Raw genomic sequence first — 23,803 nt, forward strand, 5'->3', positions numbered from 1 at the left:
CATGGAGAGATCATGTTCTATGATCCTGACAGATGGGGTACTCACCAATGAAGTAAACAATAATACAATAATTAAATGATAAAGTCCTCTAGGATTGCAGGGAGGAGAGTTAAGGAAGGATCTTACCTTTTACTTCACTGAGAAAAGTGAGACCATTCAATGTGATCTCCCTCTTTTCTCCTTCTCTTTATCTCAAAATCTCTTGATATCAACCCCACTCCATCCTCCCTTCCCCCATTTTCTGACAATGAGGTGGCCCTTCTCCTAGCCAAGACCATCCCCTCCACTTGTGCCTTTTAACCCACCCCTCCCATCTTTCACAGATTGCAACCTCAATCATCTCCCCTCCCTTTCTAGAATCTTCAACCACTCCCATTCTATTGGTTCCCTTCTTACTGCCTTCCAACATGCCCAAATCTTTCCCAATTCCTCAAAATCTTCCCTAGACTGGCCCTTAAGCCATCATCCTATCTCTCTTCCCTTTTTCTAAGCGAAACTCTTAGAAAACATTATTTACACTTACTGTTTTCACTTCCTCTCCTCTCACTTCACTCCTCAATTTTTTGCAATCTGGTTTTATCATTTAACTGAAATTGCTTCAAAATTACTAGTAACTTCTTACTTGCCAAATTTTAAGGATTCTTCTCAGTCCTCACCCTTCTTAACCTATCTGCTGCATTTGACAATGTTGAACACTTTCTGCTCCTGAATGCTCTTTTCTCTGGGTTTTCGTGACACTACTCTCCTGGTTCTCCTCCTACCCATCTAATTGCTCCTTCTCTGTTTCCTTTGTTGGTTCATCATCCCCAAATCATCATCCTAACTTCAGGTGTTCATGAAGGCTCTGTCCTAAGTCCCCTTTCCTTTTCTACACACTCTTAGTGACTTCATTAGCTCTTATGGATTTAATTATCATCTTTATGATGATGTCACAGATCTATACATGCAGCTCCAGTCTCTCCACCTGAACTTCAGTAACATATTACCAAATGTCAACTAGACACTTCAGACTAGAGGTCTTAAAGACATCTCAAACTCAGCACGCTCAAAACTGAACTGTCTTCCCTCAAACCCTTCTCTACTTCTGTTGAAAGTAATGCCATCCTTCCAATCTTCTAGTTTTATAACTTCAGCTTTATCCTCAGCTCCTCACCCTCTCTCACCATATCCAATCAGTTGCCAAATCCTTGCCCTTTCTATCTTCATATCTTTCCTGTCTGGTCCCTTCTCTCTACTTACACAGCTACCACTTCAATCAAGCCTATATCATCTCTTACATAGATAATTACAATAACCTTCTAATTGGCCTTCCTGACTCAAAGCTCTGATCTGACAGTCCATCTCACATGCAGCTGCCAATGTGATTTTCCTTAAGCATAGATACAACCAAGTCATTCCCCTCATCTCTAGGATAAAACATAAACTCCACTCTCACCCCAGAAGCCTTCTTACCCTGAAGATGCCTTCACTTCCCCAGTCCCCTTCTCTGATTGGTGACTTCCTCCCTGGGACTACCATTTCAGGAGGTGTCTAGGTCATCCATGCTGATTGCCCTCTGGGCTTTCCCTCTTTGTCTTTGTGTACCCTTCCTTCCTTCCTTTGAACTCCTCCTTCTCTATTTACAATTCCCTTTTTTGTGTTATCTTCCTCCACTGGAATGTAAACTCTCAGAGGGTCACTGTCTCTCTAGCTTATATTTGTATTTCCAGTGCTTAGCAGAGTGCCTGGAATATTTTATTTCATTCTTTGAACGTGTATCCCATTGCCTTGCATGGTGTCTGGCACAGTCAGTGCTGAATAAATGTTCATAGATTGATATTCTAAACAAGCAAAATCTTCATAAATCACACAGTGTTGACAGAGGTGTCAGTTAACAAGACGATTGTTATTTTTGACTTGCTTGTTTTTGAGGTGACTAAGTTTCACAAGGAAGTAGGAAAGCAGTGTGATTTCCCCCCAGTTTCTCTCTCGTCCTCCATGCTGTCCACCATGCTTAGAAGGCACAGCCTCGTCATCTCCTCTGTTCATATTGTTTATCTTCCTTCAAAGTTGACTCCAAGAGTCCTCTTCTCATGAGTCGTCTTCTTGAATTCTTCCTACTGAGTGTTTTCTTGTTCCCAAAATTTTCTAGAGTACTGTGTCTGCATCACTCCATTCCTCCCATTCCTCCAGATCTTGTATATATCTCTGCAGAGACACATTTCTAGAGCTATCTCCTCCCTCTTTCATCCCCCAGTGGAATACTAAATTCCTTGAAGGTCCAGATTGTGTCATTTTTATATCCCCAATATCTTGCTTGATGCCCTATACATTTACATATGTACACATATATACATACACATATTAAATGAATAAATGAGAGAGTGAATGTCTCATCCCTGCTTCTACACTGCAAACTTCTTGAGGGTGGAGACTATGCCAGTTTTCATCTTTGTGGGGAACACAGCCACTCACTGTATATTTATTTAATTGAACAATTCTCACAGCTACTCAGAGAGACAGTTAAAGCAGATATCATTATTCCAATTCAATAGATGAAGGAACAGAGGCCAGAGAGGTTGTGCCTTCTCTAACATATGCTGTGAAATCAGGATTCTAAGCCTAGTAGGCCCTAGGTCTGATATTTTGTTCTTATGCTTCTAAGAATGCTCAGCATTCTTCCCTAAGTCTATGAGTAGATTAGACACTGCCGTCCTGAAGATCTATGAGAAATTGCTTTCCTAACTCCCAGATCTCATGCTCTGTCCCACACAATGATTTTCGGCTATACAGCTGCTTGGGAAAAATCTCTCAGCAGAACCAAACTGCAGGATAGAATGTGCTCTCCTATTTCCCACCATACTTTGGGCATTCATTAGGCTTTTCTCATTTCGGGAAGTTAAATAGAGCAGATGAGGGTTTCAGGGACTTGGGTTACTCAGAACTCAGGAAGATATTTCTGCAGTGAGAGAGTAAGGGAATGGCTTTTCAATCAGTCTCTCAGGTGCTGAGTGCCATGCAACCACTGAAAATTGTGAACTGGACAGAGGCAAGGTGGACATACAGAGCAGACCCACAGAGGGGGTAGGTACCCAGTGGGAAGGCACACTGTGAGAAGACACAATCGCGATGCCCACTTCCCCATGCCTGGAAGCCCAGGATCGTTTCCAGTTCCACTTTCCATTTCATCCTTGGCCTCTGGGCTGGAGACAAGAATTTTATATTAATAGCACCCTCATAAGTAGTTAAAGGCAGGGGTATGCTGGACCCCAGATCGAACAGGCTCTAAGAGCTGACTGTTAAATGTTCAATGTGAGCATTTACCCCTCAGAAACTGGCAAATGCTAAAAATCAGGCCTTGAATTATTGCTTTATTGATTGTTTAGAGTTGGTAAAATTAACGGAGCTTAAACTTAAAAGTGTGTCATGTGTACATGGGGAGGAGGCAGAGCAGGTTGTTTAAACATTAATTAGCACTCCACTGGTTATAGGGCACATAAAAATGTAAATAACCAAGAGGCAGGAAGGGAGAGAACCTTCCAGCTGGGGCCTGGGTACTGGCCCTAAGGAGGCCAATGCTCTCAAATGTCCCGTATTCAATCTGTTACCCAATTCCTGCCTGTTCTTCTGGAGCATTTCTCCAAATAGCCTTTTCCTCTTAGGCCCACTGTCTTTAACCCTAATCGAAGCCTTCATCTCCCAGCAGCCTCCTGGCTTAGACTCCCTCCTTCTAGCCTCTCTTTCCCTTCTAACATCCATCCTAGACACGAATGCTATAACTGCCCTCACAACAAACGATGAGGAAAGTTCAAGTGCCCTCACTGGCAACTCTGCAGAAAAGTGCGCCTGAGCTGCAGTGATTTACGCAGGGCCAGGAGGCTAACAGGTGACAAAAGTGATTCTTTTTATTGATCTTCTGAGTCCAAATTCAGGGCTCTTTTGTTTTTTTGTTTTTGTTTGTTTTGCTTTTTGGTGAGGCAATCGGGGTTAAGTGACTTGCCCAAGGTCACAGAGTTAGTAAGTGTTAAGTGTCTGAGACCAGATTTGAATTCAGGTCCTTCTGACTCCAAGGCTGGAGCTCCATCCACTGCGCCACCCAGCTGCCCCTTTTTGTTTTGGTTTTTTTTGGGTTTTTTTTTTTTGGTCAGGCAATTGGGGTTAAGTGACTTGCCCAGGGTCACACAGCTAGTGTCAAGTGTTTGGTCTGAGGCTGCATTTGAACTCAGGTCCTCCTGACTTCAGGGCCGGCGCTGTATCCACTGCGCCACCTAGCTGCCCCCATCTAAGGGCTTTCTAAGGCCCTCCCTAGCTCAAACAGTCTATAGTCTTAATGGAATTATCATTCATTACTTTTATTATAGCTCTTTGCATGTCTGTTTTCTCTTGTTGCTCTAAGTTATATAACAGGCAGCATCCCCAACTTATCTAAATGTGTATATGTCTCCCAAGGCTAAGCACTCTACTTTGCACATGGTAAATAATTGTTGAAATGCCAGGTAGACCCCAATCCAAAGGTCTCATGATGAAACATGCTATCCAGCTACAGATAGACAGCTGATGGACTCAAAGAACAGAATGAAGCAAATCTGCTTAGCCTTTTTTTTTTTTGGACATGGCTAATGTAGGAATTTGGTTTAATTGACTGTACATATTTGTAAAGAGTTTCATTTTTCCTCCCTTATTTATGGATGGGAAAAGGGGAGATGGGAGGGAGAGAATTCCAAACTGAAAAAGAAAAAAAAAACCGAGCTTTTAAAAATGGCAGGTTGAGTTTTTCAGGCTCTCAAATGGTTTGTTTCTTTTGAGGAATCAATATCCCATCCTAGGTCCAACTCCACGGCAGTATAAACTCAAAAAGTGTTTGATATTGGATTAATAATTAAAGCCCTGTGTCATCTTCTCTTCTGCCTCTATTATATGCCTTTTTCACTCCCATGGAAAATCTCCAGCTTCCTTCCAATACATAGTCCAGGCTCTCCCTCCTACATTTTCTGTTCCTGTTCCCCAGTTACCATCACCGTCTCCCACCTGAAATCACTTTGAAATCATTTTATTTTGCCCATATACTGTGTTTTGTTGTTGTTCAGACATTTCAGTCATGTCTGATTTTTCATGATCCCATTTGGGGTTTTCTTGGCAGAGGTCCTGGAGCGGTTTGCCATTTCCTTCTCCAGGTCATTTTACAGATGAGGAAACTGAGGCAAACAGGGTTAAGTGACTTGCTCAGGGTCACACAGGTAGTCAGAGTCTGAAGCCAGATTTGAACTCGGGAAGATGAGTCTTCCTGACTCCAGACCTGGCACTCCATCTGCCACACCACCTAGCTGTCCATACACTGTTTACTCACTGTTATAAATGTTGTGTGCCACTAAGAGTACAAGAAGGCCCTTGAGGGCAGAACCATTCTGTTTTTACTCCTTGAAAGATAGATATATAAATATGTGTCTATATGTATGTATGTATATGGGTATGTATGAGTCTGTATATATGTATGTATGTGTATACACTGCACAAATGTCTGCTGAGTTGAATTCAGTCATACCCGAATTCACCATTTCGTCTCCAAACAGACTGCAAGTGGCTCATGGGCCTCTTCACAGCACAGACTCTTCCATCTGGTCACGCACCCATTGTTTCAATGGCCTTCTTGAGGAACACGACTGTGCACCTTGTATAAAGTCCCTTAAATATGAAAGCCCTCATCTCTGCCTTGTATGTGCTTGGACTCCCAGCTGATATAGCAAGGAATGATAGTGGAAAAATCACTGGACTTGGAGCAAAGCTCCAGGGCTGAGATTTTGATTCTGATACTGACTACTACTTATTACAAATGGGTAGGCCACCTGACTTCCTTTGGCCTGCTATCTCATCTGTCCAGTGAAAATATTAATACTTTTGCTACCAAACTCTAGGGGTTATTTGTAAGGAAAACACTTTATAAGCCTTGAAGGTGCAACCACATGTGAGTTATTGTTTTCTTTTCCTTTGTAAGTGCCTTCATGTTCTCTCTCTCTCTCTCCCCTCCTCCCCTCCTTCCCTGATCCCCCCCTTGTTATTTTCTCTCCTCTCTGTCAGGTTTCTGCCTTATCATTTCTTCTTTACACTTTTTAGTATTTGAAAGGATAAAAATTCCAGATTGAACCTCGATATTATCTAATAAAAATGATGTACTTTTTCACTAAGGGCAATGATTTTAAATTTCATTGCAGCCTTCTTCCAAAACTGATCAGTTGTATTGCCTTCTACAATATAATGGAAGATTCCCCTGCTCCTTCTACCAGCCTGACTTGTTCTTAATCCTTTCCACATTCTTTCCCCTAACTGTCCCTCTTCCATCTTCTCATCTGCCAGGACTTCCGCCTTGTCCAGAATTTTATCCTTCCTCATCCCTGCCTTCCTTTCAACTTCAGCTCCACTACCAACTATTCCATAGTTGGCCTCTCTGATATCGCCCTCCCCCCTCCCCAAGGGCTCTCCGTCCTTGAATTACCCTGGAACACTTTGGTCTTTCCTTTGCCTACTCCCCTCTCATCCCCTCCCCATATTATCCTTATTATCTCTTAGAGGTCACATGCCCCCAGTTGAATGGAAGTTCATTCAAGCTAGAAACTATGACACTTTTTGTCTCTGTACCCCCAGAGCCTGAGATTAGACCTTTCCATCTAACTATATATGCACATGTGTATATGTATTTGTATGTGCATATGCATGTATGCACATATCTACACATATGCATATGTATACCGCACATACCTATATCATGTGTATATACACCATGTGTATACACATGCATATATATACACACAAACATACATATAATATAAGCATATATATAACAGAAAGATTTGTTTTCCTTAGTCCTTCATTAATTTATATATGTATAGATCCATGTACATATATGCATATGTACACCTATATATGCAAGAAGACATACACATAGATATATGCATACATAAACCCTCAGAATGATTTGTTTTCACTAACCCTTCATTAAGCTATGTGTGTATACATGTGTGTGTATGTATAGTGTTTGTACATATTTGCACATACGTATGTGTACGCGTGTACATGAATATAAACCCCCAGAAAGCTGTTTTCATTAACCTTTCATTAAGCTGTATGTGTGAATATGTGTATGAAATGCATTCTCATGTGTATATGCATATACATGCATATATGCCAACATGTGTACATACGTATATACATGTATATATATATATGGCTTAATTAAGAGTTGATGAAAACAATTTTTTCTGTGGGTTTATTACTATGGACGAAGGAAACGGACTCTAGTATGTTCAAAGAACTGAAGCATATTTATTGCAGTCCCATGTTTGTTTGCCTTTGCTGCCCTCTTCCCTCATTTCTTATCTTCATTTTTCAGGCCCTCCTTAAAGCCTTATGTAATTCTCCCCATTTGAGAGTAGGGAAGTCATTTTAGAACACTAAACGGAGTCAGAGGCCCTGGATTCAAATCCCACATGCCCAATACCTCTGTAACCTTGGACCTCATTTTCTCGATGGTTCTGAGAGCTCTTCCAGCTTCAGAGCCCCGGGAGCCCTCCGGGAACCTCTAATCCCATGACCTCTGGCATCCCTGCTTCACCCACAGCCTCCCTATCCTACGCAGCCCAGGGGCGCTCTCCCACCCTCTCCCCTGGGTACCTGAAGTTCGTGCAAGTGAAAGACATTGCCTTGCACCAACAGTTGGAAAAAATTACGCAACCGGCTCGGCCCTGGAAGCTCTTCTGGACTGCGCAGTGGCCGGTCACCAGGCCCAGCGGAGGAGGACACGGTGCCTGGATCCGTAGTCAGCGCTGTGGAAAGTGCAGCTGAGTCCACAGCCTTCGCCCTCGCTCCGAGTGGACAACGCGCCGGAGGCCTTCGCAGAGGGGCCAGCAGGCACGCCAAGCGACCCCGCATCGCCAGGGACCCAACGTTCTGCATGCCAGCTCCAAGTACTGGGAACTAGCTCCTAGACTAGACGTCCGGGAGGAGCTGGAGAGACCAGGGCGAGGGGCGGAGTCCCGGAGAGAAAAAGACACATTGTTCTGCACCCTGATCCCTGAGATGCCTCCCCTCTGCATCCACGGCCATACGTCCGGAAGCTTACCTAACGACCCACCTTCCCACCACCCCCACGGCTTCTGAGGTGGCCTGGCACTGTAAGAAAGTAAAGACCTCTTCCCACATTTGAGGAGCATGGGGAGATGCTGCCTTTGACCTCCCCCAGGGGATGACTGGCAGAGGGATGGAGAGGGTGCCTTCTAGAGGGAGGGCCCAGCGAGCTCATACCGGGACTTAGCGAGGTGGAGCAAGAAACTGGCAGAGAGACCTATGTGTCTGTGTTCTACACTCATAGTTCCTTCAGGTCACAACAATTCTTTACACACCCCTACTGCAACTGTCTCTTCCACTACACCCAAGTCAGAAGTAGGGAAGGGGAGTGTCTTCTATCTTTATTTCTAGGATCAGAGAGTCCCTAGCTCTCCCAAATCTAGAGACCTGAAGGTTTAGGGCAGAATAAATAAAACAGAGTATATCTCCACAATCTATGCCTTTTCCTGGTACAACTCCTCTTCACCCTCTGGCCTAATGCTCCATCTGGACAACTCTTTCTGTGACTGAGCTAGGAACCCTCCTCTTGTCCTAGGAGTTGATTGACAACTAGCTATTCTGGGAGTCTGAATGGAGGGCTAAGTAGAAAACACAACTCTCTGTTGATTACAATCAGCCTTGTGTGACAACACCCATGTGACTCAGCATTTTATGCCTCACTTTCCTCATATATAAAAGGAGATTGGGGGAACGATTTGAAACTATATCCAAAAAGCTAAGAAACTATTCATAGCTTTTGGCCTGGCCTATGCTTCCACAGAGATCAAAGAAAGAAGAAAAGCCCCTACAGAAACAAAAAATGTATAGCAAGTCTTTTTCTTGGTGGCCAAAAAAAAAAAAAAAAGGAACCTAAAGGGATGCCATCTATTGGGGAATGGCTGAACAAGTTGTGGTATATGAATGTTGAAGAGAGAGTTTCTGAGAAACCTGGGAAGTCTTTTAAGCATTGATGCAGAATGAAGTGAGCAGAACCAGGGAATGTTATAAATTAACAACAACATTGTAAAGATAACCAATTCTGAAAGATTAAAGAACTCTCTGATCATCAAAATGATTAATCATGATTCTAGAGGCCTAATGATGATGCATGCTTCCCACTTCCTGACAGAGGAGTGATGATCTAATATGCAGACTAAGGCATGTTTTTTTAACATGGCCAATGTGGGAATTTTTTTCTTGGCTATGCTTATTTTTTCAAAGGGTTTTTTTCCCTCCCCCCCCACATGTGGGGGGGAGGGGGAAGGTGGAAGGGAGAAAAAAAATAAATGACTGATAATTGAAAAAACCCACAATTTAAAAGTGTGAGGGGAGTAGACTACATAGTTTCTGAGATCTTTTCCAGCTCTAAAGCTTATGCTCTTATGAAATCATGACAAACTAGTCTTAGAGGAAGGACTTTATCTGCTCCCAACTGATAATCTAGTTGCCTATTAACTTGCCTCCAAGGTCACAGCTATCATGATTGACAATATTATTATGAACACAGCAGCTGATGTCTGAAATTTGTGTCTCACTAATCTTTGGAACTCATTACTATAGCATTCTGTAGGCATTTCTTAGTGTTTAAATAAAATTCTTGGTATATGAGTTTCTTTCCACTTTAGTACTCATATAAAGCACAAGTGGCTAATAACTGCTTAGTAATACCAAGGGTGTTTGTATTTCAATAAAACAAATTGGCCCTAATGCCAAGGAATTGTCACAAGTGAAAAAAGGTAAACTGAGGCATAAAGCTCTGAGCACAACCAATATATTAGCAAAGTACAAATTTGCCAATAAACAAGGTCTCAGCCTCAGCTACCTAAGACTCTGAATAAAGGCTGACAGATCATTTTCACGGACAAAAGGAAGAGCATTCAAAAACTAGAAGGCAACATCACAGACGGAAAAAAATTTTGATTGAGTACAAAATCTGCAGCAGCATATATATAGGGAACAATATGATTGACTGGAAACTTGGAATGCGGGGCTACCAACAACTTCTCATTCTATCTTGTCACTGTGGAAAGTTCATTCGTAGTGTCCACTTGAGACTTAGCAAAGACAAATGCTACAAGGGACAAAAACAGACATTCAGATTTAAAGAGGGGAAGATGAGCCAAGATGGAGTAGAAGGAAGCAGTACAGCCTTGCTCTCCTCCCAAAACATACCACACCAAGTCTTAACTGTGAAATCCAAGAAAAAAAATTCATAGTGAATCATTTTTCCAGTCCAAGTCAGCACTGGGTCTACAGAAACTTGGGACAGAAATGACAGTGCACTAGAGCATTTCAGTGACTGAATAAGGGGCTGCCTGAGGCAATATCTCAGGGCAAAAAGAAGTCCCAGGCCCACACAGAAGGGCTTTTGTGCAGCAAGCAGAAACAAGTGTCAACTGGCAGCTCTGCCACTCCCTAATGGGTATAGATCCAATGAAGTCAGAGGAGGGGACTTGCACCTAGGGGTGATGGTCCAGAGCAAGGAGTAGTCACCAATCTGTGTATTAATCAAGGAGCAAATATGGAAGCAAGCAGAAACTATGTGGTTTTGACCTTGAGAGCAGAATAGGGTCTCTTTTCCATCCTCTAGTCTAGTGACTATGGTGAAAGCCAAGATCAAAGAGGAGTCCTCAGTTCTGTCACTCCAAACCTGCAGAATTTCCCAGATGGTTAACAGTGTAGGAGCTCCAACCAGGAGGCAAGTCCACAATTGTGCTGATCATACCTAAACCTAGTGGAAATAAGACCAAGAAGGCAATACTCAGACTTCCCCCTGGATGAGACCACCTTAGACACACTAAAAGCTTGTACAGCTTAACTTGAGCTATCCTTGAGATCTCGGCACAACACACAACACTCAATGACACAAGAAAGCAGCAGGACCCAAGAGAATACAAAACAGGACCAAACAGGGCCACCATTCATTCCAGAAGTGCAGAGAGATTGGACCTAACACAAAGTATTGACCTTACCCCAAAGAAGTCAGGAAGTAAGGCTAGAAAAATGAGCAAAAGAGAATCCACCACAAAATATGGTGACAGGGACACTCAAAACACAAACTCATAAGAAGAGAATAACTTCAAAACATCTACTAGCAAAGCAGCAATAAAAACACAGCTTGTGCATAAGTTCAACTAGTATTCCAAGAAGAGATGAAGCAAAAGGTGTTTGAGTTTTTTTTTTAAGAACTATAGATGATTTTATAAGTGAAATGAGAGCTAAAAGAAACAATAGGAAAAGAAATGAGAGTTATGGAAGAAAGAATCAGAAAGAGAATTAACAGCTTGACACAAGAGATACAAAATCTCACTCCTTACAAAACAGACTCCTTAAAAATTAGAATGTACCGAATAGAAGTTAATGTCTTCATTTAAAAAAAAATATTAAAACAAAGTCAAAAGGCTGAAAAAAAAATAGAAAAGAGTAAGTTCTTTCATATAAAAAAATGACTTGGAAAATAGATAAGCAGAGAGAATTTAAGAATCACTGGACTACCTGAAAACTACAACTAAAATAAAGACATCATTTAGACATCATTTTCCAACAAATCTTAAAATAAAATTACTCAGGCCTCTAAGTACCAAAAGGCAAAGTGAAAGTAAAATCCACAGATTGCCTCCTAAAAAAGTCCAAAATAAAAACCTCCAGGAACATCGTAGCCCAAATCCAGAACTTTCAGGTCAACGAAAAAGTTCTGCAAGTAGCCGGGGGGAAAATTCAAGGGCCAAGGAGCCACAATCAGGATCACACAAAATTTAGCAGCCACCACTATAAAGAAACAGAAAACTTGGAGAAGAATAACTTGCCTGGCTTAATTGAGTATAATCCTACGGTGGGGAGGGGGGAGGAATGGACCTCTAACGAAACACAGGACTTAAAAATATTCCTGAGGAAAAGACCAGAGCTGCATAGAAACTTTGAAATGCCAACACAAGAGTCAAGTGACACAGAAAAAAGAAATATGAATGAACAATCATATTGGGACTAAAAAGGATAAATTCTTTACATTTTCATATAGAAAAATGTGTCCCCTCAAAACCCTGTTGTCATCAAGAGTAATAGGAGGGAATCTAATTATTCAGAAGTCCTGGTAGTGGAGTTTGGGTTTGTGTGTGTGTGTGTGTGTGTGTGTGTGTGTGTGTGTGTGTTTTAATGATCTTTTAAAAAGAAAGGGGGGCAGCTAGGTTGCACAGTGGATAGAGCACCAGCCCTGAAGTCAGGAGGACTTGAGTTCAAATCTGGCCTCAGACCAAACACTTGATACTTACTAGCTGTGTGACCCTGGGAAAGTCACTTAACCCCACTTGCATAAATAAATAAAAATAAAAAGAAAAGAAAGTAATACACCAGACAAAGGAAGAGTGGGGAAGTTATTTCACATAATTTGAGTGTGCAATTAGAAAACTATATGAGAAAGGGGGGAACAGGAACTTTGTTTTCATCTGAAACTAGTCAAAGTCAAGCAAGGGACAGAGCCTCAAGTGAGGGGGCAGAGCCAAAATGGTGAAATGATAGAAAGCAGTGTCCACAACTATTCTAAACAGATCTAGAAAATGCACCAAACAAATCCTAAGGGGCAAATCCAGAAAAAGTCACAGGAAGTCATTTGTCCAGCCCAGTTCAGCATAAGGAGGCAGGCAAGGCCTTCTGACATTAAGTACCGGTTGGGTTGAGAGCACAAGGCACTCGGGGTATTCTAGAGGCCAAGGAGAAGCTGTGAACTGGAGCAGGAGGACCCAAACTCAAAACAAGGCACTCCCAAGACCCATACCAGGACATTTGATGAGGACAGGTACAAACTAGCAGGTTTCTTGCTCACTACCCAATCCCAGGTCACAGATCTAGGGAAGACTGAAAAGAGAATTTGTGCAGGGAATGATGTTCCTGGGTAGGGAAGTCCTGAGCTATATAAGGAGAAAGAAGGAAATTCAGATGCCAGTAGCAGCAATGGTATGGCTCAGACTCCAAACCCAGAGCAGTCTTACTTCCACAATCTAGCCTAGCCTACAAGGAATAACCAGGGTGAGAGTCCCAGTTCAGAGGAGCCTATAGTTCTGACACTCTGAATCAACAGAGCTTTCCAACTGACTGATAAGAACAAGGTCTACTCAATGGCAGTCTACTCTTACATTGACCGAACCCAGGTCAAGTACTTGTAGAGCTCAGACCAGCAGGGCATCAATAAGACTTTGCTCTAGACCTCTCTGAGAGCATTAAAAGCTTGCAAGCCTCCAGAATGTATCCGAGATCCTGGAATAACACAATACTGAGAACCTCTAAAAAAGCAGCAATAAGACCAGCCCACATCTTCCCTCCAGAAATGTGGAAGAGCTCAGCTTTAATGTCAAATCCAAAGTCAGGAGAGAGGCTGGAAGAATAGGCAAACAAACTAAAAAAAAAAAATCCCACAATAATGATGGTATGGACACTCAAGACACAAACACAGAAGAAAAGAATGACTCCAAACATTTACAAGCATTGCCTCAGAGAAAAATGTAACTTGCAGCTGAATGCAATTAGAATTCCTGAAAGAGATGAAATAAGAGCTTATTAAGAGTTTACAAGTTTATTAAGAGTTAAAAATGTTATGCTCTAATGATTGAAATATGCTGCCTACTTCCTGATAGAGAGGTGAAAGACTCAGAATAAGACAGACATTATTTTATTTCATGACCAATGTGGAAATTTGTTTTGATTGACTATAATGGGCTTTGTTTTTCCTTGTGTTCTCAGTGGGGAGCTTGGGGTGCAGGGTGAAAAAGTGGGTGTTGGCTGAATAAAACAAAAAAACTAAACTTGGGGATTTAATCAACACCAATCACAATTAACCAATTTAACCAATCACAATTTTTTAGGACTCATGATAAAACATGCTGCTCACTTCCTGGTGATGAGAGGTGATGGATTCAGAGCACAGATTGAGACTTTTTTTTTTGGACATAGCCAATACAAACATTTGTTTTGCTTATCTGTACCTGACTGCAACAAGGATTTCATTTTTCTTACTTTCTCAACAGAGAGCAAAGGGAAGAAAGCAGAAGGGTGAGAAAGCTGACCTTTGTTTGAAAATAAATTATAATTTAATTTTTAAAATAGTCAAATTAAGTTAACAACTCAAGTAAGCAAGCATTTATTAAGTGGATCCTATGAGCTGGGCACTGTGCTAAGTGCTGGAAAGACAAAGAAAGGCAAAAAAACAAAAACAAAAACCAGCTCACACTCTCAAGATGCTGACAGTTTAATGGGAGAGACAAAATGCAAACAACTATGTTAAAACAAAATAAGTACAGTATAAATTGGAGAAAATCACAGATTATCCCATAAAGGAGAGAAACACACACACACACACACCAACACACACACACACACACACACACTGTGTGCACCAACAATGCTGGGTACAAAAATATGTTTCACTCAACAGGAAAACAGAAAAGAAAATTGGGAAGGGAGGGAGTGATCCTAAGCAAAACAAACTAATTATGGTGAGTGGGTTATGAAAAGGGTTTCAAAGAAAAGAAAGGAAGGAAGGATAAAAATCTTTGGTTCCAAAAACAGAAGAAAGGCAGTGGAGCAGAAACAGATTATATCAGATCCAGAGCATACTCCTCTCTCATCATCAATGCAATAATCAACCATGATTCCAGGAGACTCACGATGAAGTATGCTACCTGCTACCCCAACTCCAGATGGAGATATGATGGACTCAGGGTGAAGATGGAGACATATTTTTTTTTGGAAATTTGTTGGAAATTTGTTTGGAAATTTGGAATTTGTTTTGCTAGACATTACATATTTCCTTCAAAAGTTTTTATTTTCCTTTTTTTTAATGGGAAAGGATAGATGGGAGAGAAAGAATTATGATTTTGCTAAGTGAAAAAAACTCAAGAAAGGAAGGAAGAGATTGAATGTAGCTAAGATTGGATGGAAAACAGGTAACTATGAAAAAATATTTACAGAAAGTTTCTCTGATAAAGGGTCTCAAGACAAATGAGGAACTGACTTATGTTTATAAGAATAAGAGCTGTTTCCCGATTGATAAATGGTCAAAAGATACAAACAGGCACTTTTCAAAGGAAGAAATCCAAGTTATCAATTGTTATTTAGTCATTTTCAATTGTGTCCAACTCTTCACGACCATAATAGGAGTTTTCTTAGCAAAGAAATTGGAGTGGTTTGCCGTTTCCTTCTCTAGCTCATTTTACAGATGAGAAAACTGAGGCAAACAGGGTTATGTGACTTGCCCAGGGTCACACAAATACTAAGTGTCTGAGATCAGATTTGAACTCAAGAAGACAGGTCTTCGTAACTCGAGGCCCAGCACTCTATCCACTTTGCCATCTAGTTATCAATGGTCACGCACAAAAATGCTCCAGATCATTAATAGTTACAGAAATGCACATTAAAACAGCTCAGAAATTTCATAACAAGCTCCACAGGACAAAATTGACAAAAACAGAAAGTGACTAATGTTGCAGGGGCTACAGGAAAATGGGTACATTAACAGTCCAGCCATTCTGGAGTGCAATTGACCCAAAAGTTACTAAATTCTATATGTTCTTTGAAACAATACCACTGCTAGGCCTATATCTCAGAGATCAAAGAAAAAGAAAAAGGTCCCATATGTACAAAAATATTTATAGCAGCTCTTTGTAGTGGCAAAGAACTGGAAACTAAGAAGGTGCCCATTAATTTGGGAATGGCTGAAACAATCATTATATGAATGTAATAGAATGTAAGAAAATAGTGCATAAAGCCTCATAAAAATGGCAAAAGGGATGAATTCAGAGAAAACTGGGAAGAACTATATGAACTAAAGCAGTGTGAGGTGAATAGAACCAGAACAATTTATATAATAACAACACTGTAAAGACAAACAACTTTGAAAGACTGGAGAATTCTGATCAATGCAATGACCAACCACACCAGAAGACCAGTGGTGAAGTATCCTACCCACCTGTGGACAGAAAGGTGATAGACTCAAGATACAAAATGAGACACATTTTTTTTTATATGGCCAATGTGGGTATTTGTTTTGATTGACTATACATATTCCTTATATGGTGTGTTTTGGGGTTTTTTTTAGTCTTTTTTTTTTCATGTAGGAGGAGGAGGGGAGAGAAAAATAAATGCTTGTTGATTGAAAAATTAAATTTTAAAAAACAAATGCAAAAAGAAGGCCTTTCATCTACAAAGGAAATATTCCATAGCTTAGAAAGGATCTAATAGCTCAAATGAACAGGAAGAGTCCAGGGAGACAATGAATTTACCCCCAGGCACAAGCCACTTCAATATCTTTGTCCTCAGCTATTCATCTGCAAAAATTACTGCAGAAGTCTAGGAAGTGTAACTGAACTAAGCACCATAAGTAAAGCTGGATTCCCACACTAAGAGAAACTATCTACCTCTGAATCAGGAAGGGTTAACAAGTCGGAGTAGATGGAGTAATGGATAGGGCATTGCATCCTTACTGAAGATGAGAGGACACTGCATAGGCGTAAGGCTCTGTTGAGCAAATAAGGAGTGTCTGAAAACAAATTATCACCACTAACCCATAAGAGAGAGATGTCTGAATTGCCAAGAACAGCTATATTTGCCAATAGGTCTCCACGATCCATAGCACATGATATGGTTCTACATTAGGGCCACATTCCTAGGTTAGGGCTTTTCTCAGGAAAGGACCCATATCCCTCTGGGAAGGGAATGTGGAATATTTGGATCAGGAACATTAATCAAAGTACTACAGTATCAGCAGACATCTGAAGTATTTAAAAAAAAAAGTAGACTTCTAGAAAGTCGAGACATTGTATAAAGTCCCCAGATTTCACAACCTGAAGTCATGTGGCAAAGACACTTGTGGGTACTTAGAAAGGGAGTATGGCAGTAATGGAACGCCACAAGGATATTTATCTGGTGGCAGCTAGTGGATAGAGACCCGGGCCTAGAGTAAGGAATCCAGCCTCAGACATTAGCTATGTGATCCTGAACAAATCACTTATCCTCTGTTTGACTCAGTTTCCTCAATTGTAATATGGGTATCATTATGGCACCTACCTTGAAGAGTTGTTGTGAGGATCACATGCGATATTTGTAAAGCACTTAACTCAATGCGTGGCATAGAGTAGGGGCTATATAAATGCTAGTTATTATTAGGATACCACTCAGTGGAAAGGGGAAAAGCCCCTCCAAATATGTGACTCCAGCAGACAGTCAACTACAGAGACTATAGATAGATAAGATAAAATTTTAGGAAGCAAATGCAATTAGACTGAAGGTAAGTACGCCAGGGTATATAGTATACTCCTGAGAGTTGAAGCTATTTCTAATTAGTCTTGCATAAACAAAAGCTGACAAATGTTATCAGTCACTGGACAGAGCAAGCACCTTTATACATAATTTCTAAGCTGCAAAGAATGATCTAACTTGGGGAAATTAAGCTCAACCTAGTTCCATGACATCTTCCCATGTGTGGGCCACAGAAAGTAGGCCAAAGGCTATCTGTGGTCACCTAGATTTAAGGGCAAGAAGCTACAGAATATCTTCTGAGAAATTGGGTCACCAAACACAAACATTCCACTTGGCGAAGCCAGGAGCCAAGAAGCCAAGGGACCAGACATTATTGCCATATGATGCAAGGACATAGCCAACAGAGATGCTGGTGAGCCAGTGCCTTCCAAGCTTTTACCTTCCACCCACATCTAGTGCGTGTACTTTCCCTCCTCACCTTTCTATCTTAGTTTCAACAAAGTTCATTTCCTAAAGGATGCCTTCCCAGTCACCCTAGTAGTGAATACCTCCCCCTTTCAGACTGCCTTCCATCCACTCTACGTATGTAGCACATACTACATTATTCCCATGTTCTCTTCCATTGAAATGTATCCCTAGTACTTAGCATGGGTGCCTGGCACGTAGGCAGCACTTAATAAATGCTTATTGAGTGACTGACTTATTGACATAGTAGTGATATGTGTGCTCAAGAGGAATGTAGAGTTGTTACATGCGAGGCTGATTTTCTTTTATAGTGATTTCTTATAAAGTCACTAGCTTCCAATTGCTCTATTCTAATTTTTAAGAAGTATTTTCTTTCGTAAGCTTTTGGACTTCCTTTTCCATTTGGACAATTTTGCTTTTTAGGACATTCTTCTCCTCATTGGCTTTTTGGACCTCTTTTGCCATTTGGGTTAGGCTATTTTTTAGGGTGTTATTTTCTTTAGTATTTTTTTGGGTCTCCTTTAGCAAGCTGTTGACTTGTTTTTCATGATTTTCTTGCATCACCCTCATTTCTCTTCCGTTTTTCCTCTACTTCTCTTACTTGTTTCTGAAACTCCTTTTCAAGCTCTTCCATGGCCTGGGACTTACTCATATTTTTCTTGGAGGCTTTGGATGTAGGAGCGTTGAATGTGTTGTCTTCTTCTGGCTGTATGTTTTGATCTTCTTTGTTACCAAAGATTCTATGGTCTGACTTTTTTTGGACCATTGTTTATTCATGATCCCAGCCAATTACTTGAGTTTTAAACTCTTTGTTAAGGTAGGGATCTGCTTGCAGTGTGAAGAATGTACTGTCCCAAGCTTCAGGGGTTTTGTGCTGCTATTTTCAGAGATACTTCTAGGGACCTGTAAATTTTCAGTTCTTGCAAGGTGGTATGATAAGGGGTGAGGTGTTTACTCCTTTCCTGGCCTGTGCTCTGGTCTATGAGTGACCACAAGCACTCTCTTCTGCCTTGGAACTGTGAGAAGGATTTTCTCTTCACCACCACTACAAGCTCCAGCGAGCTAGCACTCCTCCTTGACCCAGGACTGCCACCTAGAACTGTGACCCAGATCCAAGCACAGGCAAAGCAAGAGAATCCTGCACCAGCAGAGAGATCCCTGCAACGCCCCTCTGCTCAGCCACTTCATTCCCCCTCAGTCTATTGGCCAGAAGCTCTGGATGCAGCCGCCACCCCCAGGGCCAAGCTAGGGGATTGGGGCTGGGACCACACTTCTCTCTCTCACCGCAGTCACAGACTTTTCCCACTGACCTTCTAAGTTGTCTTTGATGTTTATGGGTTGAGAAGTCTGGAAACTGCCACAGCTGCTCACAATTCAGTTTTCTGAGGCCTGCTCCAGGTTTGCTGTAGCTTGCACACCCACACCAAACTGTGCTCCTCTTTCAGCCCAACGCGATATACCTTTCTGATCAACCATCCAAGGTGCCCTGGGCTGTAAATTTGTTTCGCTCTCTTTTTGTGGGTTCTGCTGTTTTAGAATTTTTTTAGAGCCATTTTTACAGTTATTTGGAGGGATTTGGGGGAGAGGTCAAGCAAGTCACTGCTTTTACTCTGCCATCGTGGCTCCACCCCCACCGGTCATTGTTTTAAGCACTTTACAATCATTATATCATTTCAATCCCATAACAACCATTACTATTTTTCCCTTTACAAATCAGGAAACAGGGCAGAGATAAAACACCTTGCCATAAATTACAAAGTTGATACATTTCTGCAACTGGAACAGAGAACTATGGGAGAAGTTTGCTTCTTCTCTCATAACGCTATTGCCATGGTTTGCCAGGGATTTGGGTGGCTGATGCCAGGGCCTTCCCAATGGTGACAATTCTTAGTGGCAGGGCTTAGGGAATCTCATCATAGGTCTGACCTGTCTACCTCTCCCACAGCTGCAGAATTTACTGAGGCTGATGCTGTTTGCAGCGGCTGGGGAAGGGTGGGCAGCATGTATTGAACTTGTATGATAACTCCTAGGCCTTGCATTGAGGGGTGGGCTGCAAAGTGCCCAGGGCTGTTAGGGCCACTGCTAGTCTGTGATAGCTGCCTCTTTCCTCCTTTTGCCAGATGGGGAGGGCTAAGTTTTTCCTACAATTCTCCAGCATTCTCTTCTCTTGTACAATCTACTTATTGAGATATTTATCTCTGGGAAGAGCGTGGGGAATGCTGAGGAATCAGGATTGGAAATTGGTGTTTGAGCAGAGGGTGAGTTCCTGGAATTACCCTCAGTCTCAGAAGTTTTCTCCAACAATCCCAAAATAATCAATTTCCAAACTTCTTAATGATTAATCTCAAAACCTCCAGAATCTGCTAAGATTTCTTTAGCTGTATCTTAGAACCCAAATTGGGAAATGGAGATGGGGGCCAGGGAAAGAGGCATCCCCAGGCCACAAAGATGCTTAGCACTAATTGTGTAAGGGCCTTTCCACCTGGTACTAAAGATTTGGGAGAACCATCTAGGGAAGGTTTGGATATGTCAACAGGTTGACCCAATGACAACTCCCAAGTTTAGTTCTTTCAAAGGAAGCTTTTGAACTATCATGGGGGCTTTATTTGTTTTCTGTAACTCCTCATGGGCTCCTCTGGGTCCTTTTTATCTCCTGCCTTTACTGTAGGGTGACATAAAGGCTGTGCCATCCCCAATATTGATAGTTACATTGAACACTCATGTAGAAGCTGTGGGAAAACATACAAACGATTCCTATGCCATATATTTTTGAGATGCCCCTGAAGTAAGCTCCATAGGGGGTATAATAAGGCAGGAAGAACATTATCTTTTGGGGATCGGTGCTTGACATGAGTCCAGACTCTTTGGGGGAACATCAGGTCACAGGCAAGTATTAGAACTTTTACTACTGGGTACCACCTTTGGAGAACCCAAGGGCTAAACATCCAACCTCTGTCCTTTCTCATCACTGGAAAAGAGGAACCTCTTCTATTTAAACTTGACATAATAGAAGCACAGGGCAATAGGGCTGCCAAAAGAGGCCTCTCCCTGGAGAACAAACCCTACTGGTCCATGTAGAGGGCTAAGCTATCGGGGTTGGTAGGTCAAAGGAAATCTGTCATCCACTAGCTTCCCGGGGCATACCAACTACACCAAAAAGTTAATGCTTCCTGACAATCACCAAATATCTGTCTTATAACTACATGTGTTGAGGTCTTATCTCCTTACCATGCTATGAGATACTTGAGGGCAGAGTTCTTATCTTTGACGTCTGTGATATCATCAATCTTTCAATGGCACTGAAGTAAAGAATGTGGGGTTGGTTGTCTCTCCCTCCCCACTGCCTCCTTTAGTGGCTTCTCTTCCCCTTTAGGTTGCCCTTCATGATCAATAACTTTAGCAATGATTTCACCTAGACAAAACTGTCATTTTGCTTCATTTTCTTCACAAATATTTGGCCCTGGCTTCTTCAGAACTTTAACCGTGCTGTTTTGTTGATTTCTGCTCAGATCTCTGGCTACCTTTCTGGGTTTTTTTTTAGTGGTCTTCAAAGCTTGACTTAACTTCAAAGCTAGTCACTTGCTTGTGACCTGGGTTAACAGTTGTGAGTGAAAATGAGAGGGAGCAGTAGTGTTATGTAATCCAGCAGGAAATTCTTGGATTAGTAGGCTGATTGTTGTTGTTGAAGGGGAGTGGCAATCTCAGCTCAGTTAGAAACTCCCACAAATCGGCTTTTCTTCAGAAGCAGGAGATCATGAATGTGCAGCGCTGTACAGAATGTAAAATTTTTTCAACATTTCGGTTTTGCTAAGCTGCTTTTCCCTCTCCTATTCTGTTATAAAGGATAGCTCTCTGGAAGTGGTGAGGATCACTAGGAAATGGAGATGTTAAAAAAACCACACACACACAAAGATATCAATAACCCTTTTTTAAAAAAAGAAAATCTGGCAAAGACAGAAGAGTCAGTCAATGTCAGAGGAGCTAAAGACGGCAAGTACATTAATGCACTTTTGGAGAAGCTGTCAATTGGTTCAACCCTTCTGGAAAAATTTGGAATCACGAGAAAAAAATTACTCAATTGTTCAGATCCTTTGACCCAACATTCCCCTACTGGGCATGAACCCAAAGGAGGTCAAAGATATAAGGACCCCATATATATCAAAATATTCATAGCAACCCTTTGGTGATATTAAAATACCGGAAACAAAGTGGCTGAACAAATGATGAGATAGGGATGTAATGGAATATTATTACTCAGTAAGGGATGTGAGGAATTCAGAGAGCTTGAGAAGATTTGTTTGAGCAAAGACAGCAGCAGCAAGAGGACAACACAATGGCACTTCATAGCCCTTGAAAGTTTGTAAAAACTCTTTACATACGTTATTAAACGCTCCTCTCCATCTACCCTGGACGTCAATCAGCAGCAGTGACGAAAACCACCAACACAACAACCCGTTTTTCATCTTTCACAATGTGTTTTGGGTCCCACGAGAATGACTCAAAGTGAAGGAGCAGTTGTCAGTTCTGACAACGTTAGGGAGGTTCTTCGTGTAAGCCTAGAAACCCCCCCCAAGCTCTTACAGCTCCCTCAGTGTCCCTTAACAGGGAGTCGCCAATCGCCCCCACTTGACTCTTCTTTTGACGTTTACTGGATGATTTAACATATGTGTCAAATGCTTACTATGTGCAAGTTGATGCCCTCAAGGAATCCATAGCTTTGGGGGGGAGGGAAGAGGAAGGGGGAATGACATATATTCAAGTAAGTATAACACAAAATTGCAAATAATAGCTCTTTATACACAAGAAGCCAAAGTGCTCTAGGAAATTATCAAGAGGAAGAAGATGCCAATGAGGTAGGAGTATCAGGAGTAATTTCATTGAAGAGATGGCACCTGAGCTGAACTCTGAGAGAAGACCTGAACTAGCACCAGTAAAGAAGGACGTTCTCAGCATAGGGGATGTATCGTCTCCACAAATGTAGGGTGGGGTGGAAGATGGCAAGTCAAGACCAGGGGACAACTCATGATACAGCTTAGCTGCAACACTAGCATTTATGTGAAAGGGAATCGTGTGAAATATGTCTGGCCAGAAAGGTAGGCTGGAGGTAGATGGAGGCAAGCCTTAGACACCAGGTTAAGGAGGATTTTAAACTAGAGGCAAAAGGACATCTCCCCCACAGACTTTTTTCTAGCTGTGTGACCCTGGGCAAATCATTTACTTTTCTGAGCCTCAATTTCTATACATTTCTGTGCTGCTCTTACTAATACCTTGAACAAAGATATAAATGGTATGGTTATTAAATTTTTGGACAGCACAAAACTAGGAAGGATAACAAAAACATTGCACGACAGAGTGAGGACTTAGAAGATATCAAAAGCTCAATGCAAGTTAACAGACTAGTACAGCAGGCAGAAAAGCCATGTTGGATTGTTGCTGTTGAGTCATTTCAGTTGCATCCAGCTCTTCATGACCCCATTTGAGATGTTCTTGGTAAAGATCCTGGAGTGGTTTGCCATTTCCTTCTCCAGCTCATTTTACAGATGAGGAAACTGAGGCACACAGGGTTAAGTGACTTGCCCAATCATGCAGCTAACACTGAATTTGAACTCAGGTCTTCCTGACTCCAGGCCCAGCACTCTGTCATCCATCATATCTGGCTGCTAATGTTGAATTGGGAGAGACACAGCGTCCAACATGAGGAAGGTGATAATTCCACTATATTATGCCTTAGGCCATGTCTAGAGGACTGTGTTTAGCTCTGAATGACACATTTAATAAAAGCACCAAAAATCTGGATTTATCCAGAATGAATCCAACGAGGAGGTGGAAAGCATCAGGCCACCCCTTAAAAGGAATGGCTGAAAGAACTGAGAAATGTTTACACTCAGATCCCACCCTCAGACACATATCCCAAGGCCATCCATGAGAGAAATGTTCCACATACAACAAAATATTCATAACAGGTCTCTGTTAGCAAGAAACTGAAAACAAGGGGAGTGCCCGCTGACAGAATGAA

General features: G+C 41.7%; 1 protein-coding gene across 1 annotated transcript in view; it reads right to left on the reverse strand.

The window, feature by feature from the left end:
* CYP27A1 (cytochrome P450 family 27 subfamily A member 1) overlaps nt 1-8,144 on the reverse strand; it is a 46,361-nt gene extending 38,217 nt beyond the window's left edge. Inside the window, 1 exon segment of the mRNA XM_021002761.2 lies at nt 7,645-8,144. Coding sequence (XP_020858420.1) covers nt 7,645-7,926 — 282 coding nt within the window. The 5' untranslated portion in view covers nt 7,927-8,144.
* Between the last annotated feature and the right edge of the window lie 15,659 nt (nt 8,145-23,803).

This window comes from Phascolarctos cinereus, unplaced genomic scaffold (genome assembly GCF_003287225.1).
Source record: "Phascolarctos cinereus isolate Bilbo 61053 unplaced genomic scaffold, phaCin_HiC Scaffold_7;HRSCAF=346, whole genome shotgun sequence".
NCBI classification, from domain to species: domain Eukaryota; kingdom Metazoa; phylum Chordata; class Mammalia; order Diprotodontia; family Phascolarctidae; genus Phascolarctos; species Phascolarctos cinereus.